At 44.7% G+C, this 16,506-nt stretch overlaps 1 protein-coding gene across 18 annotated transcripts in view; it reads right to left on the bottom strand.

Annotated features, from left to right (window-relative positions):
• KLHL32 (kelch like family member 32) overlaps positions 1–16,506 on the bottom strand; it is a 494,024-nt gene that overhangs the window by 20,688 nt on the left and 456,830 nt on the right. For 16 of the 18 annotated variants that reach the window (XR_011019321.1, XM_068231188.1, XM_068231189.1 and 13 more), the window contains one exon: positions 7,669–7,727. The exons of the other annotated variants lie outside the window; for them this stretch is intronic. Coding sequence is in view for 15 of the 16 variants with exons in the window: in XM_068231188.1 (XP_068087289.1) it covers positions 7,669–7,727 (59 nt within the window). In the remaining variant the exon portion in view is untranslated. The remainder of the gene's footprint in view (positions 1–7,668; positions 7,728–16,506) is intronic. 18 annotated transcript variants of the gene reach the window in all.

The raw sequence follows: 16,506 nt of genomic DNA, 5'->3' as shown, positions 1-16,506 counted from the left end.
GAGTAGTAGAGGGGTGCTCCCCGCCACCACCACGCAACCACTTGTTCATCCTGGTCCCCCGGCCTTGCTGCCTGTACATCACTCAGACCTCAAATCGGCAAAGCCCGGAGAGTGATAAAGGGTGCACACTTCCCGCCTGGACCGGTGCACTTCACATGCAGAAGTGACATCATTGGTCACTTCCTGCATGTTAAGCACACCAGACAGGAAGTGTGAGCTCGGTCTCTCTCCAGTCACCAGTGATCTGAGGTCTGTGAGTACTGTAGCGGCAACCAGCCCTCCTACCCAGCCTAGCGCCCAGCAGATCACCCAGCCAAGCACACATACAGCACCTAGCCCACAGCCAACACCCAGCACAGCGCTCAGCCAGCACACAGCCAGAAAAGCACTAAGCCCAGAGTCTAGTACAGCACCCAGCCAAGTACACAACCAGCAAAGCACCCAGCCCAGAGCCCAGCACAACATCCATCCAATCACACAGCCAGCACAGCACCTAGCCCAGCACCCAGACCAGCACAGCACCTAGTCCACCCAGCTCAGCAAGCACAGCCCACCCCAGGCAGCACCCAGCCCTCCTTCCCACCCAAGCCAGCACCCAGCCATCTCATCTATCCCAACAAGTACTTAAGATAGATAATCAACAAAGCTTGAAGGGTAAATGGGAGGAGGAGTACACTCCAATTAATTAATAGAATCAATTTTCATATAAAATATAAACTTTATAATATCATTATCAATTAAAAGTGTTGACCCGTAAGGCTACCCACCGAGCTCCCATAACATGCCACCCCAGCACTCATACCCACATCCATACAGGGACAGAGCTCTTTCGTATAGGTGATCACCAAAAAAAATAAAAATATTAAAAATAAATGTCCATGTATGCTAAATGCACTCCGAAAAATAGTAAATCTATATGTACAATGCACAGTTCCTTTTGAATAGTAAGATGTGAAGTAAAGGTGTTCGTAGGCAAGGGCACATAACTGGGACTCTTGGCTGGCAAGGCGTACACTGTAGAGCAAAGCAAGGTTCATCATCCGCAAACTTTAGCATATATAGCATGAAGCAGCATCAAGCACGTGAATAATAGAAAAAGTAGCAAAAGAGTAGTGTGAAACAAATCACATGTAAGCACTTTTGAGGCTATATACTCCACCGATTCCACAGCATCACCATGTATCCAGGTCCCGAGTGTCCCATGAAACAGAGTCCATAGATATCACAGATAGTTCCAGAGCCATGCGGACATTTGTAATCCAAAGTATGCAGCAAGGTAAAGGCACTAAGGAAACTCCGTTACTCCGTACCAAACAAGGAAAGTGTCTTGAGAAATCGGAGTGTCCACTGTTTGAGCCGTAACACAACGGGTGCGGGCCGGGAATCCCGGTGGCGGCAAGGAGAGAGGCAGGCAGGCTCCACCGTGAGTCAAGCACACACGCCGTGTGTACCAGACATGTTTCGCCGGCTCACTTCCGGCTTTTTCGAGGGGGCGTGTCAGCAAGCATATGTCATCCTCCATTCACCCACTACTTACACAAAGGCGCGGACAATCCCGGATCAGAGCGCCCACACTTCCCACCACCCTGCCAGGACGCAAGCTGCGATCATGGGCAGGAGGGAGGGGAGGAGGGTGGAAATCCAGAATGGCCGTCAATAAATAAACAAAAACTTTATTTTATCAAATAATTAATCCGGATGCGTGGCCAGAAAAAATCTAATATACACGAAGGGGCAACTCTGCCCATAATGCTTCAGGGTAAGATACCCGGAGTAAGAATTGAAAATCTTATAAAATCGCCATAACCTAAGAATAAGCTGGCCACTATGTACATATAAAGCAGCAACGCTGTACAAAAGGACGCCCCAGTCACACCAGACCAAGGGGGTTCCGCTGTTACAGCCACACCAAGATACAAACCTGGTGCGCTGTCAGACACAGGACACCAGGGAGGGGACACACTATAAAGGTAAGAAGGGGGCATAACTGAGTATCATTTAGGCCAGGGGGGACAGTTGCCTTTAACTCAAAAATCCACCGTGCCTCTCTCTGGAGAGCCAATCTGTCAAAGTTACCTCCACAAATATTGGTATGGATGCGATCCCGACCAATAACTTTCAATTTCTTATAATTCCCTGCATGGGCTGTCTTAAAGTGGCGTGCTGCCGGTGAGGGAACCTCAGGATCCTTGCTTTTAATCTTAGCTATGTGTTTGTTGATTCGTCTCCTCAATTCCCTCTTGGTCTTACCGTCGTAAAAGGCTCCGCACGGGCAGACCAAGAGGTAAATCACCAGAACCGCGTCACAATTAACAAAATGAGCAAGTGTCCAGGTTCTACCATCTGGCAGTTCCACCACTCTGCCCACTTGCATATAACGACAGACGGTGCAACCTCCACATCTGTAGGTACCCGTGACCCAACAGAGTCTCGTGGCACCATTTGTCCCAGGAAAATGACTGCTGACAAGGAGGTCCCTCAGGGAGGGAGCTCTCCTAAAAGAGAAATTCGGGGACTCCGGAACAAAGGCTGCCAATTTAGGGTCATTACGTAAAATATACCAATGACGTTTGAGGACATCCATAATCAAACCGTGCTGGACACAGAATTTCGTGCAAAATCTAATTGCACTGTCGACCCATGAAGATCGATGTTGTGAGCTGATCAAAGCTCCACGATCTGCACGGGCCGCGCGCTGATATGCGCGTCTGAGATGGACGTCGCGGTAAACTATCTCTGAACCTCTAGCTTCCATGTTAAAAGTGGTCAGATCAGAACAGTTCCTCTGTACCCTCAGATACTGTCCGGTAGGAATCCCCCTGACAGTATGTGATGGGTGGAAGCTGTCTGCTCTCAATAGTGAGTTAGTGGCTGTCTCCTTCCTATATAGGGTTGTGGCGACGTTGCCCTCATCAATCAAGATTCTCAGGTTCAGAAAAGGGATAGAGGCATTGTCCGCTTGAAACATAAACCGTAAATTCCGTTCATTGGCATTTAATCGATTCACGAAATCCGTGAGCAAACCTTGCCCACCAATCCAGAACAGCAAGATGTCGTTGATGTACCTGTGCCAAGCCACAATATGGCACAGGTACACCGACATGGAGTCATCAGAGAAGATCTGTCGTTCCCAGTCCCCCAGGTACAGATTGGCATACGACGGGGCACAAGTCGTCCCCATCGCTGCTCCCTGCACCTGGAGGTAATGGGTCCCCTCAAATAAAAAGATATTGTTCTTCAACAGAAACTCCAACAGGTCCAATAGGAACCCATTATGAGTTGTATGGGAAATACTCAACTCGCTGAGGAGGGTGCCGGCCGCTTCGACCCCCGCTCGTGGGGGATGCTAGAATAGAGGACCTCCACATCAAGGGCCACAAGTAGAGCGCCAGCCGGGACCTGTAAGCCATCCAAATTTGTAATAGATGTAGAGTGTCTTTAACATATGATGGTAGAGACTGCACGTGTAGTTGGAGATGCCTGTCCAGGTAAATACTGATCTTTTCTGTCAATGAGCCCCGACCCGACACAATCGGGCGACCTGGGGGCTTATTCAACCGTTTATGCACCTTAGGTAGGGTATAAAAGGTGGGTGTGATGGGATTTACTACCTTTAGAATAAGGCCTGTTTCATCATTAATTACCTTCCGTCGGATCGCATCGTCAGTAATGGTGGCAAGGTCCCCCCGGCATCTGGCGGCCCTCGACATGGAGACCCTCCTATAGCATCGTTGGTCCTGCAAAAGGTCCATACACATATCCCTATAGTTGGAGCTGGTCATGATTACAACATTCCCCCTTTATCAGAGGGCTTAATGACCCATTCCTTGTGCTCTTTCAGTGCAATAAAGGCCTCCCACTCTAGCTCCCCCACATTAAAGTCAAAAGGTTGTTCAACCCTGATCTGCGATCGGTATCTGATCTTCCACAACCTTCATAAAAGTCTTCAAACTAGCGTTTAATGAGAAAGGGGGAAATTTGACAGACCTATTCCTCAGTCCAATATCGGCGGGTCATGGTTGGTAGACCAGGGGAGCAAAAATTGCTCCCATGGTCTCGTCCACGTCAGGTATTTCTCGACTGTTGGGGTTCACTTCTAAATTCTCCAAATCCTCCAAAATTTTGAGGGCTCTAAGATCATCCTCCGTCCAAAGCTCACCTGGGGAAAGCATCTCACGATCTTTCCCTTTATCGCCAAACAATGACTGTAGGAGGATCTTTCTGCCTTAAGATAGATAAGTCAAAAGGAGAAGAAGGTTAGGATTGGAGTGTTCAGAGCAGGATCATCCACAATAATAATTCCTTTTTTTGTATAGCGTGTTTCTCCTGTCAGACTCAAAGTGCTTGCAAGGCAGCCACTAGAGCGCACTAAGTAGGCAGCAGCAGTGTTGGGGAGTCTTGCCCTAAGAACTCCTTACTAAATAGGTGCTGGCTTACTGAATAGGAAGAGCCGAGATTTGAACCCAGGTCTCCTATGTCAGAGGCCTAGTGAGTGTCAAGGAGCCCCAATGACAGCTTCTCTGGACCATCCCCCACCTCATCTTACCAAAACGACCACACAGAACAGCCAAAGTCACTTCCTAGCCTAGGGCCCCATTTAATCTTAATCCTTCTCTGGGAACGGAAAGTTAGGGTTAGGTGTTAACCACTTGCCGACCGCGCACTCATACCGCGCGTCGGCAAAGTGGCAGCTGCAGGACCAGCGACGCAGTATTGCGTCGCCAGCTGCAGGCTGATTAATCAGGAAGCAGCCGCTCGCGCGAGCGGCTGCTTCCTGTCAATTCACGGCGGGGGGCTCCGTGAATAGCCTGCGGGCCGCCGATGGCGGCTCGCAGGCTAAATGTAAACACAAGCGGAAATAATCCGCTTTGTTTACATTGTACGGCGCTGCTGCGCAGCAGCGCCGTAAGGCAGATCGGCGATCCCCGGCCAATCAGCGGCCGGGGATCGCCGCCATGTGACAGGGGACGTCCTGTCACTGGCTGCACAGGACGGATAGCGTCCTGTGCAGCCCTGATCTCCGGGGGGGAGCAGGTAGGAGAGGGAGGGGGGAATTTCGCCACGGAGGGGGGCTTTGAGGTGCCCCCCCCACCAGCCACATGCAGGCAGGAGAGATCGGACCCCCCCAGCACATCATCCCCCTAGTGGGGAAAAAAGGGGGGTGATCTGATCTCTCTGCCTGCTACATGATCTGTGCTGGGGGCTGCAGAGCCCACCCAGCACAGATCACTCAACACAGCGCTGGTCCTTAAGTGGGGGTAAAGGGTGGGTCCTCAAGTGGTTAAAAAAGGGGGAAAGGTCAATGTTAGAATAGAGTACAGAGAGGGAACAAGAAGAGAGGTTTCAAAAAAAAGTAGCCAAGGATACCCCGCACCAATAAATCAAAAAAAAAATCAAAAAAAAAAAATCACAGACAACGATAATAAATGTACACGAGAAAGGATGCGGTTTTTACAGGGGAAGGGAGTTCAGTGAAGGGGAGGAAGGGATTTTCCATAAGCGCCATATTACCCAGATATGCCATGTAAGAAACATAATTTAATGTGCCTCTTTTCCTTCTCTGCACCACCACTGACAATGCATGCAATAAATGAACTACAGCTTCATCACAAGCACAACATACAGGCCTTATAGTTGTAAAGAGATAGTGGATACTTGCTCTTTATTCAACTCCTTCTGTTTGTCTGGTTTAATATACAGTAAATTGTGCTCTATCCCAATGATTTTCTGTTACTAATAGTATGAGCCAGAGTCACCCTACTGTAACTATCTGCACATTCCATATGATGGTGGTTTTTACCTCACTGCTCATATTGACATTATTCACCACCACACAGATATCCCAAACTGCACCTGACTGAAGTGTGTTACTGTGGAGGAGATATATTTTACCTAACAAGCCCAGGAATGGTCCTTTTCAGCCTTGAGGAAAAAACTTATGAGACATTGGCTTATCTTAAAATTGCAAAGTAAAATGTCCAATAAATCACTCTCAGTGGGAAATAACTGCACATATGCATTTCATTTCCAGAGAGCTTCTTGACAAAGTCAAAGTGACTGGTGAAATGTTGGAGCAAGCTGTAGTTAAGGATTACTGCATAAGCAGGGACAAGTCTTTCACACCAGTGTTTGGATACTAATCATTTTGGTAGATTTCTAAAAATGTACTTATGAAATAGATTTATTGAAAGTGACTTACAAATGTGTGCATATGGAAAGATTTAGCACACTACTGATAGATGAATACAGTGAGAAATGATTGTTGTTTGTACTTATACACAAGAGCTAGGTTCATAGTGGTCAGTTGCGTAACGCCAGTCCCGGATTTACCTCACAGGTGTGCTGGCTGTCCCAGCTGTCACTTATCCCTTACTTCCCCTACCAGTTATAGGTAGCTACAGGTGCCCCTTAGTATTAGGTAGCCAGAAGTACCCTCAATATTAGGTAGCTAGAGGTGCTCCCAAGTATTAGGCAGCTAGAGGAACAGTATTAAGTAGCTAGAGATGCCCCTGACTGAAGGTAAATGTCATCAGTTAAATGCTGAGAGCCGGGTGATGTACCTCTCATTTACACTCTCATCAGGACTCTGCATAGGGAGGGAGGGAGGCACCTGGGGAGGGAAGTGAGCCACCTTTCCATTATGGTAAATCTGGCCCTGGATAACGCACACATTATATTGATTGTAAACTGCAATGGAGACTAGACATACACTTTAATACAAAGCCTGCATGTAGTGAGTTTGATCCCTTACAATGCAGTACTGTGAACTGGCCCATAGTAATGTATGGGCAATGAGTTGACATGCAGAATTATTCTGCAACACAACTGAGCACTGTGAACTAGTCCTAAGTGGTGCAGGCAAGGGGGAAATGATTCATCCAATCTGTTGTAAAACATGTATCACAACTGAAGCAACATGAAGCTGAGCAGCTCTGTTCATAAATCTCCCACTATGCTGCAATCACTCCGTAAAGGTACTATCACTATACGGATGTAACTAATATTTTACTTAGTTTGCTCCTTCTATATTACTTAGGTGCTTACTATGCTCTGACCTTTCTAAGGCACATTTTCCCCTTTTCTTATCAGCCAATGCCTCTGCTGGAACCTTCCAAGGGTTCCTTCATTTGAAGGAACATCACGTACACACACTGTACACACACACACACACACACACACACACACACACACACACACACACTGTACACACACTGTACACACACACTGTACACACACACTGTACACACACACTGTACACACACACACACACTGTACACACACTGTACACACACTGTATACACACACTGTACACACACACTGTACACACACACTGTACACACACACTGTACACACACACTTTTTCCAATAGATCCTTTAAAAATTGCCAAATATTTTTCTGCACTTGTCCCATCATTATTCCTGGACTACAAGTCTTCTGAATCATAGCAAGACCAGCCACTCTCTCCATGCATCACATTACCGAAATGTAGCAAATCTTGCTACAAACACCAGACAGCGGTTCTTCCATGGTGTAAATGTGATATTCTCCTAAATTAAAAAAAAAAGCTGACACTTAAGCATATATGTCTTCAACGCCTGACTACATGGTAAATTCTGAAAAACACATATGTTCAGTAAGCGGGTAAAGAACACGTCACAATGACTTACCTGGCTTGGGTCATATACCATAAGCCTGTTTTGATATTGTGCAGTGTTAGTTACTCCACCTGAAATGAAAAGGAACCAGAATACAAAAGTCAGAAGCTACACTAATACATCAGATCCATACATAGTTTTGGGTACATACATGACAAAATAGAGCTGTCAGCATTGCACATCAGCAGTGGGTTCTTATGTTCTTTCCAATATTTGTGACTCTATGGCCAGCTCTGTTTCTGTGAGCTCTGGTGACAATGGGCACCATGCTCCTTCCTGCTCCCAGGTCTACAGGAGATAATAGGTCACTTTGTCTCTAGGTAGTGTTGTAGCATTACTTACAACAAAAATCAAAACAGCTGCTCTAGGGTTTCCCGATTCAAAAATTAGCCTTTATTAAGTTACAATCTCCAAATGCACAAGGTTCCCAAACACCATAAAATCACTTAAAAACAGCCTGTGGAGCGCTCCTCACACATGACCAAGCAAACTGTCACCCAATCACATCCACACTGGTACCGGTACCACACAATCCGGATTTTCTTCAGGGTGGTGGAGAGGGATTTTGACTATTGCTACAGTCAGTAAGATGGTAAAGCCGACATTACAATGCAGTTAGTTCTGGTCTAAGCACAGACATATACAGCCAAGCAAGCCTTGATTGCAGCGCTGCCAGTTGAGTGTCTCACCAATCCCTGGGCGCCCAGTGCTGTTCCTTCAGCTCTTTGTTCCGGCTAAGTCTCCAGACTGCTGTTTCCTCTCGCTGCACTCAACCACGCTGCAGGCATCAGTGGGGAGCGGCGATTCACCGTCCACCCGGTCCTCCCAGCACTTGTCAGCATGGAGTGAGGTGCTCAATACACAGGACGGGATGTGACCCCGCCCATCGACGTGTTGCACCCGCCCACTGCGAGCTTCGTCAGGATGAGTGACAGGGGGACCAGGAACTCCTTTATACACATCCGGTATGCTTATGCCTGGCTCTGGTCCCGCCCCAGTCGCCATGTTAACAACCACTCTTCCCCATAGGGCTCAGACCCGCCTCCTCCCCTTCAATGAGTCATCCCGAGGTTGTAGCATTGCCATAGACCAGCCTTTCTCAACCTTTCTACCCTGGAGGAACCCTGCAAATAACTTTGGAATATCAGGGAACCCCTGCAAACAATGTTTTGATCTCGAGGAACCCCTGCATTTATTTTGGAGGAGGCATGGTCTTTAAAAGTATGTGATCCCCGCACCTTGATTGGCCCAATAGGCTGTCTGTCACTTGACCCCGAAATGTCAAATCAAAACCAGGTTGTTTTATTAGTTACACCATGACTACTAAGATACTAAGCTTTAAAACAGTAGATAGATATATATATGCTTCTGCAAGCAGTAGTGTTAAGCTTTGGAATCTTTGCTACATCCAGACATTCTGAAAACTTTGGCCAGGAGTTGAAAATGAGGATAATGGGCTAACGCTGAGACTACTAAGTGCCCATTGTGATGGTAATGGCTGGAACCCTGGACACCACCATCAGTGTTGCTTTACGAAGCTGTGAAAATGCAACTTCTACTTATCAGCAGTTGATTTGCTAGTACAGGCTATAAGTGATGCGCACAGGATTATAACAATTGTATTTTTATGACGTCTTTCAATTGTGACAGCTGAGGGTCATGCAGCAAGCTATGAATCTCTTCTAGAGTCATCATTAGATGGCACCACCAGAGACAAAACTCACCTTGCCTCATGGCAGGAATGACTTTGACCCTATTCCATAAAAATGCAAGCATTTGGGACAAAGGGAGAGGCCACTGAAGACTGCTGAGGTATTGAACCTTACACAGAGTTCATTAGTAAATTTCCCAGTTTGATTAAAAAATAAACTATCACGCGATAAGTATAGACTTTCATGTAGTAGAAAGATATTGAGGAAATTAGTCTTAGTCTTAGCAAGCACTAACCGAATAGGTACAGTACCAGGGAAAACGAATAAACAAACACTTAAGTCCTTAAGGACATTGCCCTATAGGTACATTTGTAAAAGCATTTGACTTTACTATAATCGCAAAAACGTAAAACAAAAATGGAGCTCCACTGTTGTGGATGATCTCCTGTGAAGGACTCACAATGAGTCACCTGAGTATACCGTGGAGGTCTTTGCTTATCCCCTCCACTTCAGTGTAGGTATGGTCGTAGTCAGCCAACTTCGCTACGCTGGAACTACGCGTATTTTTACGCAAATACGCTTCGCAATCTACGGCTATGTAATCAGAAACTTCACTACGTTTGCATATCGTACACTATGTCTTAAATTACGCAAGCTTCGCGTAGTGCGAAGCGTAGTTGATGCGACCGCTTATGCCCTTATGCGGAAAAATTTCCGCAATAATCTTCAACCTATTTGCAAATATAAACTAATATAAGCGTACATTCCACCTTCCAATGCGGAATTGTATGCGTATAAAAGGGCAATAATATTTCTGCGCATGCGCAATGATCCATATAGAGGCAGTTACCGCACGCGTAGTTGACTTTGCAATACATAAGTCAACTACGTTTAGCGGGCAAAGCTTCGCATAGCGGGACTACGACTACGCGGAAATGCGTATGTGTAGTTCTTAAACTTCGTCTACGAACTACGATGCATAGTTGCATACTACGACGCGTAGATTCGCGCTGGCGTAGTTTACGAGCAACCCTGCTTTAGTGTATCATACTGAGTGGGGTGTAGCTATCCCACAGATTAACAGATAACCTTCACGGTTAAACGGTGTGTAGAGAGGGCGTTGAGATGCTGCCTGATTAGATAAATGATTCAGAAATGGTGCGCTCTCCTACTGTCTGATCCCCCTACACCTCCTTATAGGACGGATGGGTTTAACACATATTACAAATAGTGTGAGGCGCTGTACATAGACTTTAACATGGACATGTTTCACCAACAGGCTTCATCAGAAAGTGCTCTATACATATATACAGTTGATTACATAAACATTCTACACCATTTACAGAAAACCCACCATCATAGATAGCCCCAGTCAGAGCTTATCTAATCAGTTAGGCAACATCTCATCTCCCTTTCTACACACCGTTTAAATGTGAAGGCTATCTGTTAATCTGTGGGATAGCTACACCCCACTCAGTATGATACACTGAAGTGGAGGGAGATAAGCAAAGACCCCCACAGTATTCTCAGGTGACTCATTGTGAGTCCTTCACAAGAGAGCATCCACAATAGTGGAGCTCCATTTTTGTTTTCCGTCTTGCAATTATAGTAAAGTCAAATGCTTTTACAAATGTACCTATAGAGCAATGTCCTTAAAGGAATACTATCGATTCACATATTTTTTTTCAATTGACACAGGAATTGTTTGGGAAGTACTGCTAAGTACTGGTGTATACATTTTAGTAGCAACCTCTTTGTTTACTGTTATCAAAATACTTTCAAGCTTTACTGACGCCAAAACTGACGGCTGACTGAGCCATGAGGAGAGGGGAAATTCCCCTCACACTTGATCAGTTAACTCTATGTGTAACTCTGTGTATGACAGAGAGAAAGGTTCCAACAGCTGCAGCTTCTGTGTCCTGTGTTTCTGACTGAATTGTCTGAAGAGAGCAAAGGAAATGTAACTAGTTGTCACAGCTTTTCATACTGTTTTTGCTTTCAGAGTTTGATATGTTTGATATTTGCTTTCTGTAGTCTGATATGCAACTCTGGCTGTGCATTGAAGCAGACACCCCTTCTGCAATTGATTTGTCCCAATATAGCTAAATCCTACCCTCAATAAATTACAGCTTTTGCCTCTGATATTTAACATGAAAAGTAGGAAAATGTGTACTCAGCTACTTAGACATTAGTTGTACATTGTCATTTTAGAACACTTGGGTATTGATAGTATTCCTTTAAGGACTTAAGTGTTTGTCAAAATTAGGCTTAGGTCAGATAACAGAAGGCTGTAGAATAATTGCACTGTGATTATTAAAGATATACACAGTACTGGTTTATAACCATTCAAGCAAAATCTGATTGGTTGTCATGAGCAAAAGCACTAATGTCTCACCTAGTTTGCATAGTTCAGCTCTCTGGAGTCTAAGATAGGTTTGGCTATTGTGCGGCACATTGGAATATTTGCTCAGCTCCACATAGAAAAAGTCACAACTCAACGTAGACTTTAAGGGTCCACTTATTCTGTTTGAGCAGTGCATGTACAGCCATGTAATTCATTGAGAACAAACGGCTGAATACAGGCTTTTGAACCTCTATATGAGTACCTTTTACTTCAGTTCAATGTCAGTTTAACCGCAGTCTCTTCGGTTTGTCTTTGGTTTGAGCTCAGAATGACCTCAGGGCAACTTCTGTTTCCCAATCGCTAGTAGCTGATGTTAAACTGGCAGGCTGAGATCAGAGGACCATTTATATTAGCCCTAAGTAAAATCTGCAGCACTGACTATAGAAAATTTCAAGCATAAGAAAAAAAAATGTCTAATTATAGCATAAAATAATTCTTAGTAGATCTACCCAGACAAGAAAACAATCATATCACTAGAGATAATGTAGTAGTACCGAGGAGAAAATCGCATATGTATGTGAATTGGAAGCAAACAGGCTTCACTTGCTACTCAGAATGAGCAAATAAAGGATCTGATTGGCAATCCTCCGCTTAAAATGGATAACAATGCAGGACTATTGCAGTGTGCAAATGTGTTTCATCTTCTGCAATATACACAATGTTTTAATTTAACCCCCCCCCCCCCCCCCCCCCCATCACTAACAGCAACAACTGCCAGTGCCTAGCCCATTCATGTATGTTTGGTATACAGTAATTACAGCACATTTTTCAGGAGAAATTTACACTAAAAGGTTAATATTCTCCTGCTTGAGAACAATCTTTTACATGTGGAATGCAATACACATCTATAAGGCAGAGATCATTTTCAAACCATACACTATCCTCATTTCCTACTTCAGTGACTGCATATGGCATGCACTGGCTCGTGTTAATAAGGGACAGAGTAATTACTATGTCTCGGGGGAAACCTACTTTACTGTTTCATCTAGCGATCACATTCCTGCTTCTATACTTTCCATTATGTATTTTTCTCAGTAAAACAACCAGGTAACGTTTACATCAATATAAGGTACAACAAAAACTACAAAAAGGTGTGATCGCAGTTGTTTTGAACTGAGAAAGGTAAGCTACATACTGTATCCTTCAACTTTACACCCTTTTTTGGTGAACTGGTTTGCTTGTATCAAGGTCTGAGGCCCATACTTCCTCCACATGCATGAGATGGAACAGGTGGTTCTTGCTAAAGGAATATGCCTTGTGTATTAATGAGAAACCGTAATCAAGAATTGAACTTCATCCCAATCAGTAGCTGATACCCCCTTTCCCATGAGAAATCTATTCCTTTTCTCAAACTGAGCATCAGGGGGGCTCTGTATGGCTGATTTTGTGGTGAAACCCCTCCCACAAGTGATGTCAGCAACTCACATCACTGAGGTACTGACATCACCCTGTGGGAGCCTTGTTGCATTGTGGGAAATAACAGCTGTTTACAACTGCCAAAAATGCAAGCAGCATCTCCTTCCAGTGACATCACCTACCAGCAGTAAAAATGTCACCATGCGATAAATGTCAGAATGTAAATCAGGGAAAGAAAAGATTTTACAATGAGCAAACACCGACTAAATCATTTATACATAATTATTGTAAAAAATTAAGCAATTTTTTTATTACATTATTTTCACTGGAGTTCCTCTTTAAGCTGGTATTTGGGGAAAAAAGGTTTTTTGTTTTTTTTTTACTGAAAGACCAAATATCCTGGGATCAATTTAGGTAAACACAGTGCAACACACCTTAAATGCTGTTGTAGCAATGGTGTATTCCATATAAACAGCAGTGCTTGAAAGTTTGTAAACCCTTTAACATCCATTTATTTATGTATATAATACAAAACAATGCTATAGCTTATAACACGATAAGTTACAGGCCCACTATACACCAGCGGTTCTGAATATGTGCCTGGCTCTCAGGGCCATAAAGAGATGATTTGCATTTTCCAGAGTAATGCATCATGGGAAACCACACTTTCTCACTTAAAACTGAATTATTTTAAAATATCTTCAGTTTTAAAGGACCATTATCGCGAAAATTGTAAAATGTAAAATACAAGTAAAAACATACAAAGAAGAAGTACTTTTCTTCCAGAGTAATACATTACTTTTCTCCCATGTTGCTGTCACATACAGTAGGTAGCAAAAATCTGACAAAATCGTCAGGTTTTGGACTAGCTCATCTCCTCATGGGGGATTCTTAGGGTTTTGTTTATTTTCAAAAGCACTTAGTGAATGGCAGTTGCTCAGTTCAACTGCCGAAAAAGTGTGCAGCGAACAGGGAGGCTTGCCAGCATCATTTTATAAATACTTTTCAGGGAATGTCTTTATAAAGATTAAAAGCCTGACTGAGAAGAATCCCCCATGAAGAAATGGATTAGTCCAAACCTGTCAGATTTCTACTACCTACTGTAAGTGACAGCAACATAGGAGAAAAGTAATGTATAGCTCATTTTACTCTAAAAGAAAAACGCTTCTTATTTAATTTAAGGTCTGTTTCACATTAGTGAGTATTTATTTCCATTAGTCCACCTTAAGAATAACACTGACCAGTAATTGCATACAGTGGAGGAAATAATTATTTGACCCCTCACTGATTTTGTAAGTTTGTCCAATGACAAAGAAATGAAAAGTCTCAGAACAGTATTATTTCAATGGTAGGTTTATTTTAACAGTGGCAGATAGCACATCAAAAGGAAAATCGAAAAAATAACCTTAAATAAAAGATAGCAACTGATTTGCATTTCATTGAGTGAAATAAGTTTTTGAACCCTCTAACAATAAAAAACTTGAGGGCTTGTTTCCACTGTTGCGACGCGATTTCGGCCGCATTCCGACGCTTGTAAAAACGCATGCGGATGCGTTTCCACATGCGTTTTTACCCGCGATTTCGCGTGCGATTTCGCATGGCAGGGTGCCATGCGAAATTAACCATGACACTGCCAGGGCAAAATAAAATTGGAAAAGGTGCGAAATCGCACGCGAAATCGCGGGTAAAAACGCATGTAAAAACCGCATGCGTTTTTACTATTAAATACATTAGCGGCGATTCGCACGGATTCCCGACGCAGGCGAAATCGTTGGCTCTTTTGTGCGTTTTTTTACCGCTGAAAAAAACGCACATCACCAACGCTACAGTGGAAACAGGCCCACCCACTTGCATACCATGTGCGAATCTGCATGCGTTGGACGCATGCAGATTCGCGATAGTGGAAACGAGCCCTCATACTTAGTGGAAAAACCCTTGTTTGAAAGCACAGAGGTCAAACGTTTATTGTAATTGATGACCAAGTTTGCACACATTTTAGGAGGAATGTTGGTCCACTCCTCTTTGCAGATCATCTCTAAATCCCTAAGGTTTCGAGGCTGTCTCTGTGCAACTCTGAGCTTGAGCTCCCTCCATAGGTTTTCTATTGGATTAAGGTCCGGAGACTGACTAGGCCACTCCATGACCTTAATGTGCTTCTTCTTGAGCCACTCCTTTGTTGCCTTTGCTGTATGTTTTGGGTCATTGTCGTGCTGGAACACACATCCACGACCCATTTTCAGTTTCCTGGCAGAGGGAAGGAGGTTGTCGTTCAGGATTTCACGATACATGGCTCCGTCCATTTTCCCGTTAATGCGATTAAGTTGTCCTGTGCCCTTAGCAGAAAAACACCCCCAAAGCAAAATGTTTCCACCCCCATGCTTGACGGTGGGGACGGAATGCTAATGGTTTTGTAGCCCATTCCAGCCTTGTGCAGGTCTACAATTTTGTCTCTGACATCCTTGGACAGCTCTTTGGTCTTTCCCATGTTGGAGAGTTTGGAGTCTGCTTGATTGATTGATTCTGTGGACAGGTGTCTTTTATACAGGTGACTAGTTAAGACAGGTGTCCTTAATGAGGGTGACTAATTGAGTAGAAGTGTCTAACCCCTCTGTGGGAGCCAGAACTCTTAATGGTTGGTAGGGGTTCAAAAACTTATTTCACTCAATGAAATGCAAATCAGTTGCTATCTTTTATGTAAGGTTATTTTTTCTATTTTCCTTTTGATGTGCTATCTGCCACTGATGTGCTATCTGCCACTGCCACTGTTAAAATAAACCTACCATTGAAATGATACTGTTCTGAGACTTTTCATTTCTTTGTCATTGGACAAACTTACAAAATCAGTGAGGGGTCAAATAATTATTTCCTCCACTGTATATGGTAGGATAGCAAATCATCTCCCATTACGATCACAGTAAGTGCTGGAAGGTGCCTCAGCTCTTGAAGAATGGCCTCCCATGATGGAATGACCATAAACCAGCGTCGGACTGACCCACCAAACTACCGATGTAAAATTCGGTAGGCCCCCTTTAAGTGCTGTGACGTCACAGTCACATGACCAGAGGGCCCCCCTCTCTCCTATCCGGGCAGCCGTGCCTGCGCCAGTGAAATTTCAGCCAGGCACTGCGTGATGACGTGACGTCATCACGCTAGCCGTGCGGTCCGGAGGCCTATAAGAAGAGAGAGAGCATCAGTCACCACAAGCTCCGCCTCTATCCACACCGCATTATCACTCCACGCCGCCTGGAGCCAGACAGAGGCCTGGCTGCCGCAGCCCACAGGGGGAACTGTCTGAGGAGGACCGTCACCTTGTCATCTGGACTCTGAGCCTGCGGCCTGACTGAGGGAGAGGCAGACGCCCACCGCACACTGTCTGACGCCCGCTGAGACCTGCCACGCTGCCAGCCCAGGGGCTCAGCAGCCCTGCACGCAGGTGGG

Source organism: Hyperolius riggenbachi, chromosome 4 (assembly GCF_040937935.1).
Source record: "Hyperolius riggenbachi isolate aHypRig1 chromosome 4, aHypRig1.pri, whole genome shotgun sequence".
In the NCBI taxonomy this organism is placed as follows: Eukaryota; Metazoa; Chordata; class Amphibia; order Anura; family Hyperoliidae; genus Hyperolius; species Hyperolius riggenbachi.
The sequence above is the reverse complement of the archived record's forward strand: the minus strand, read 5'-3'. Positions and strand labels throughout refer to the sequence as shown.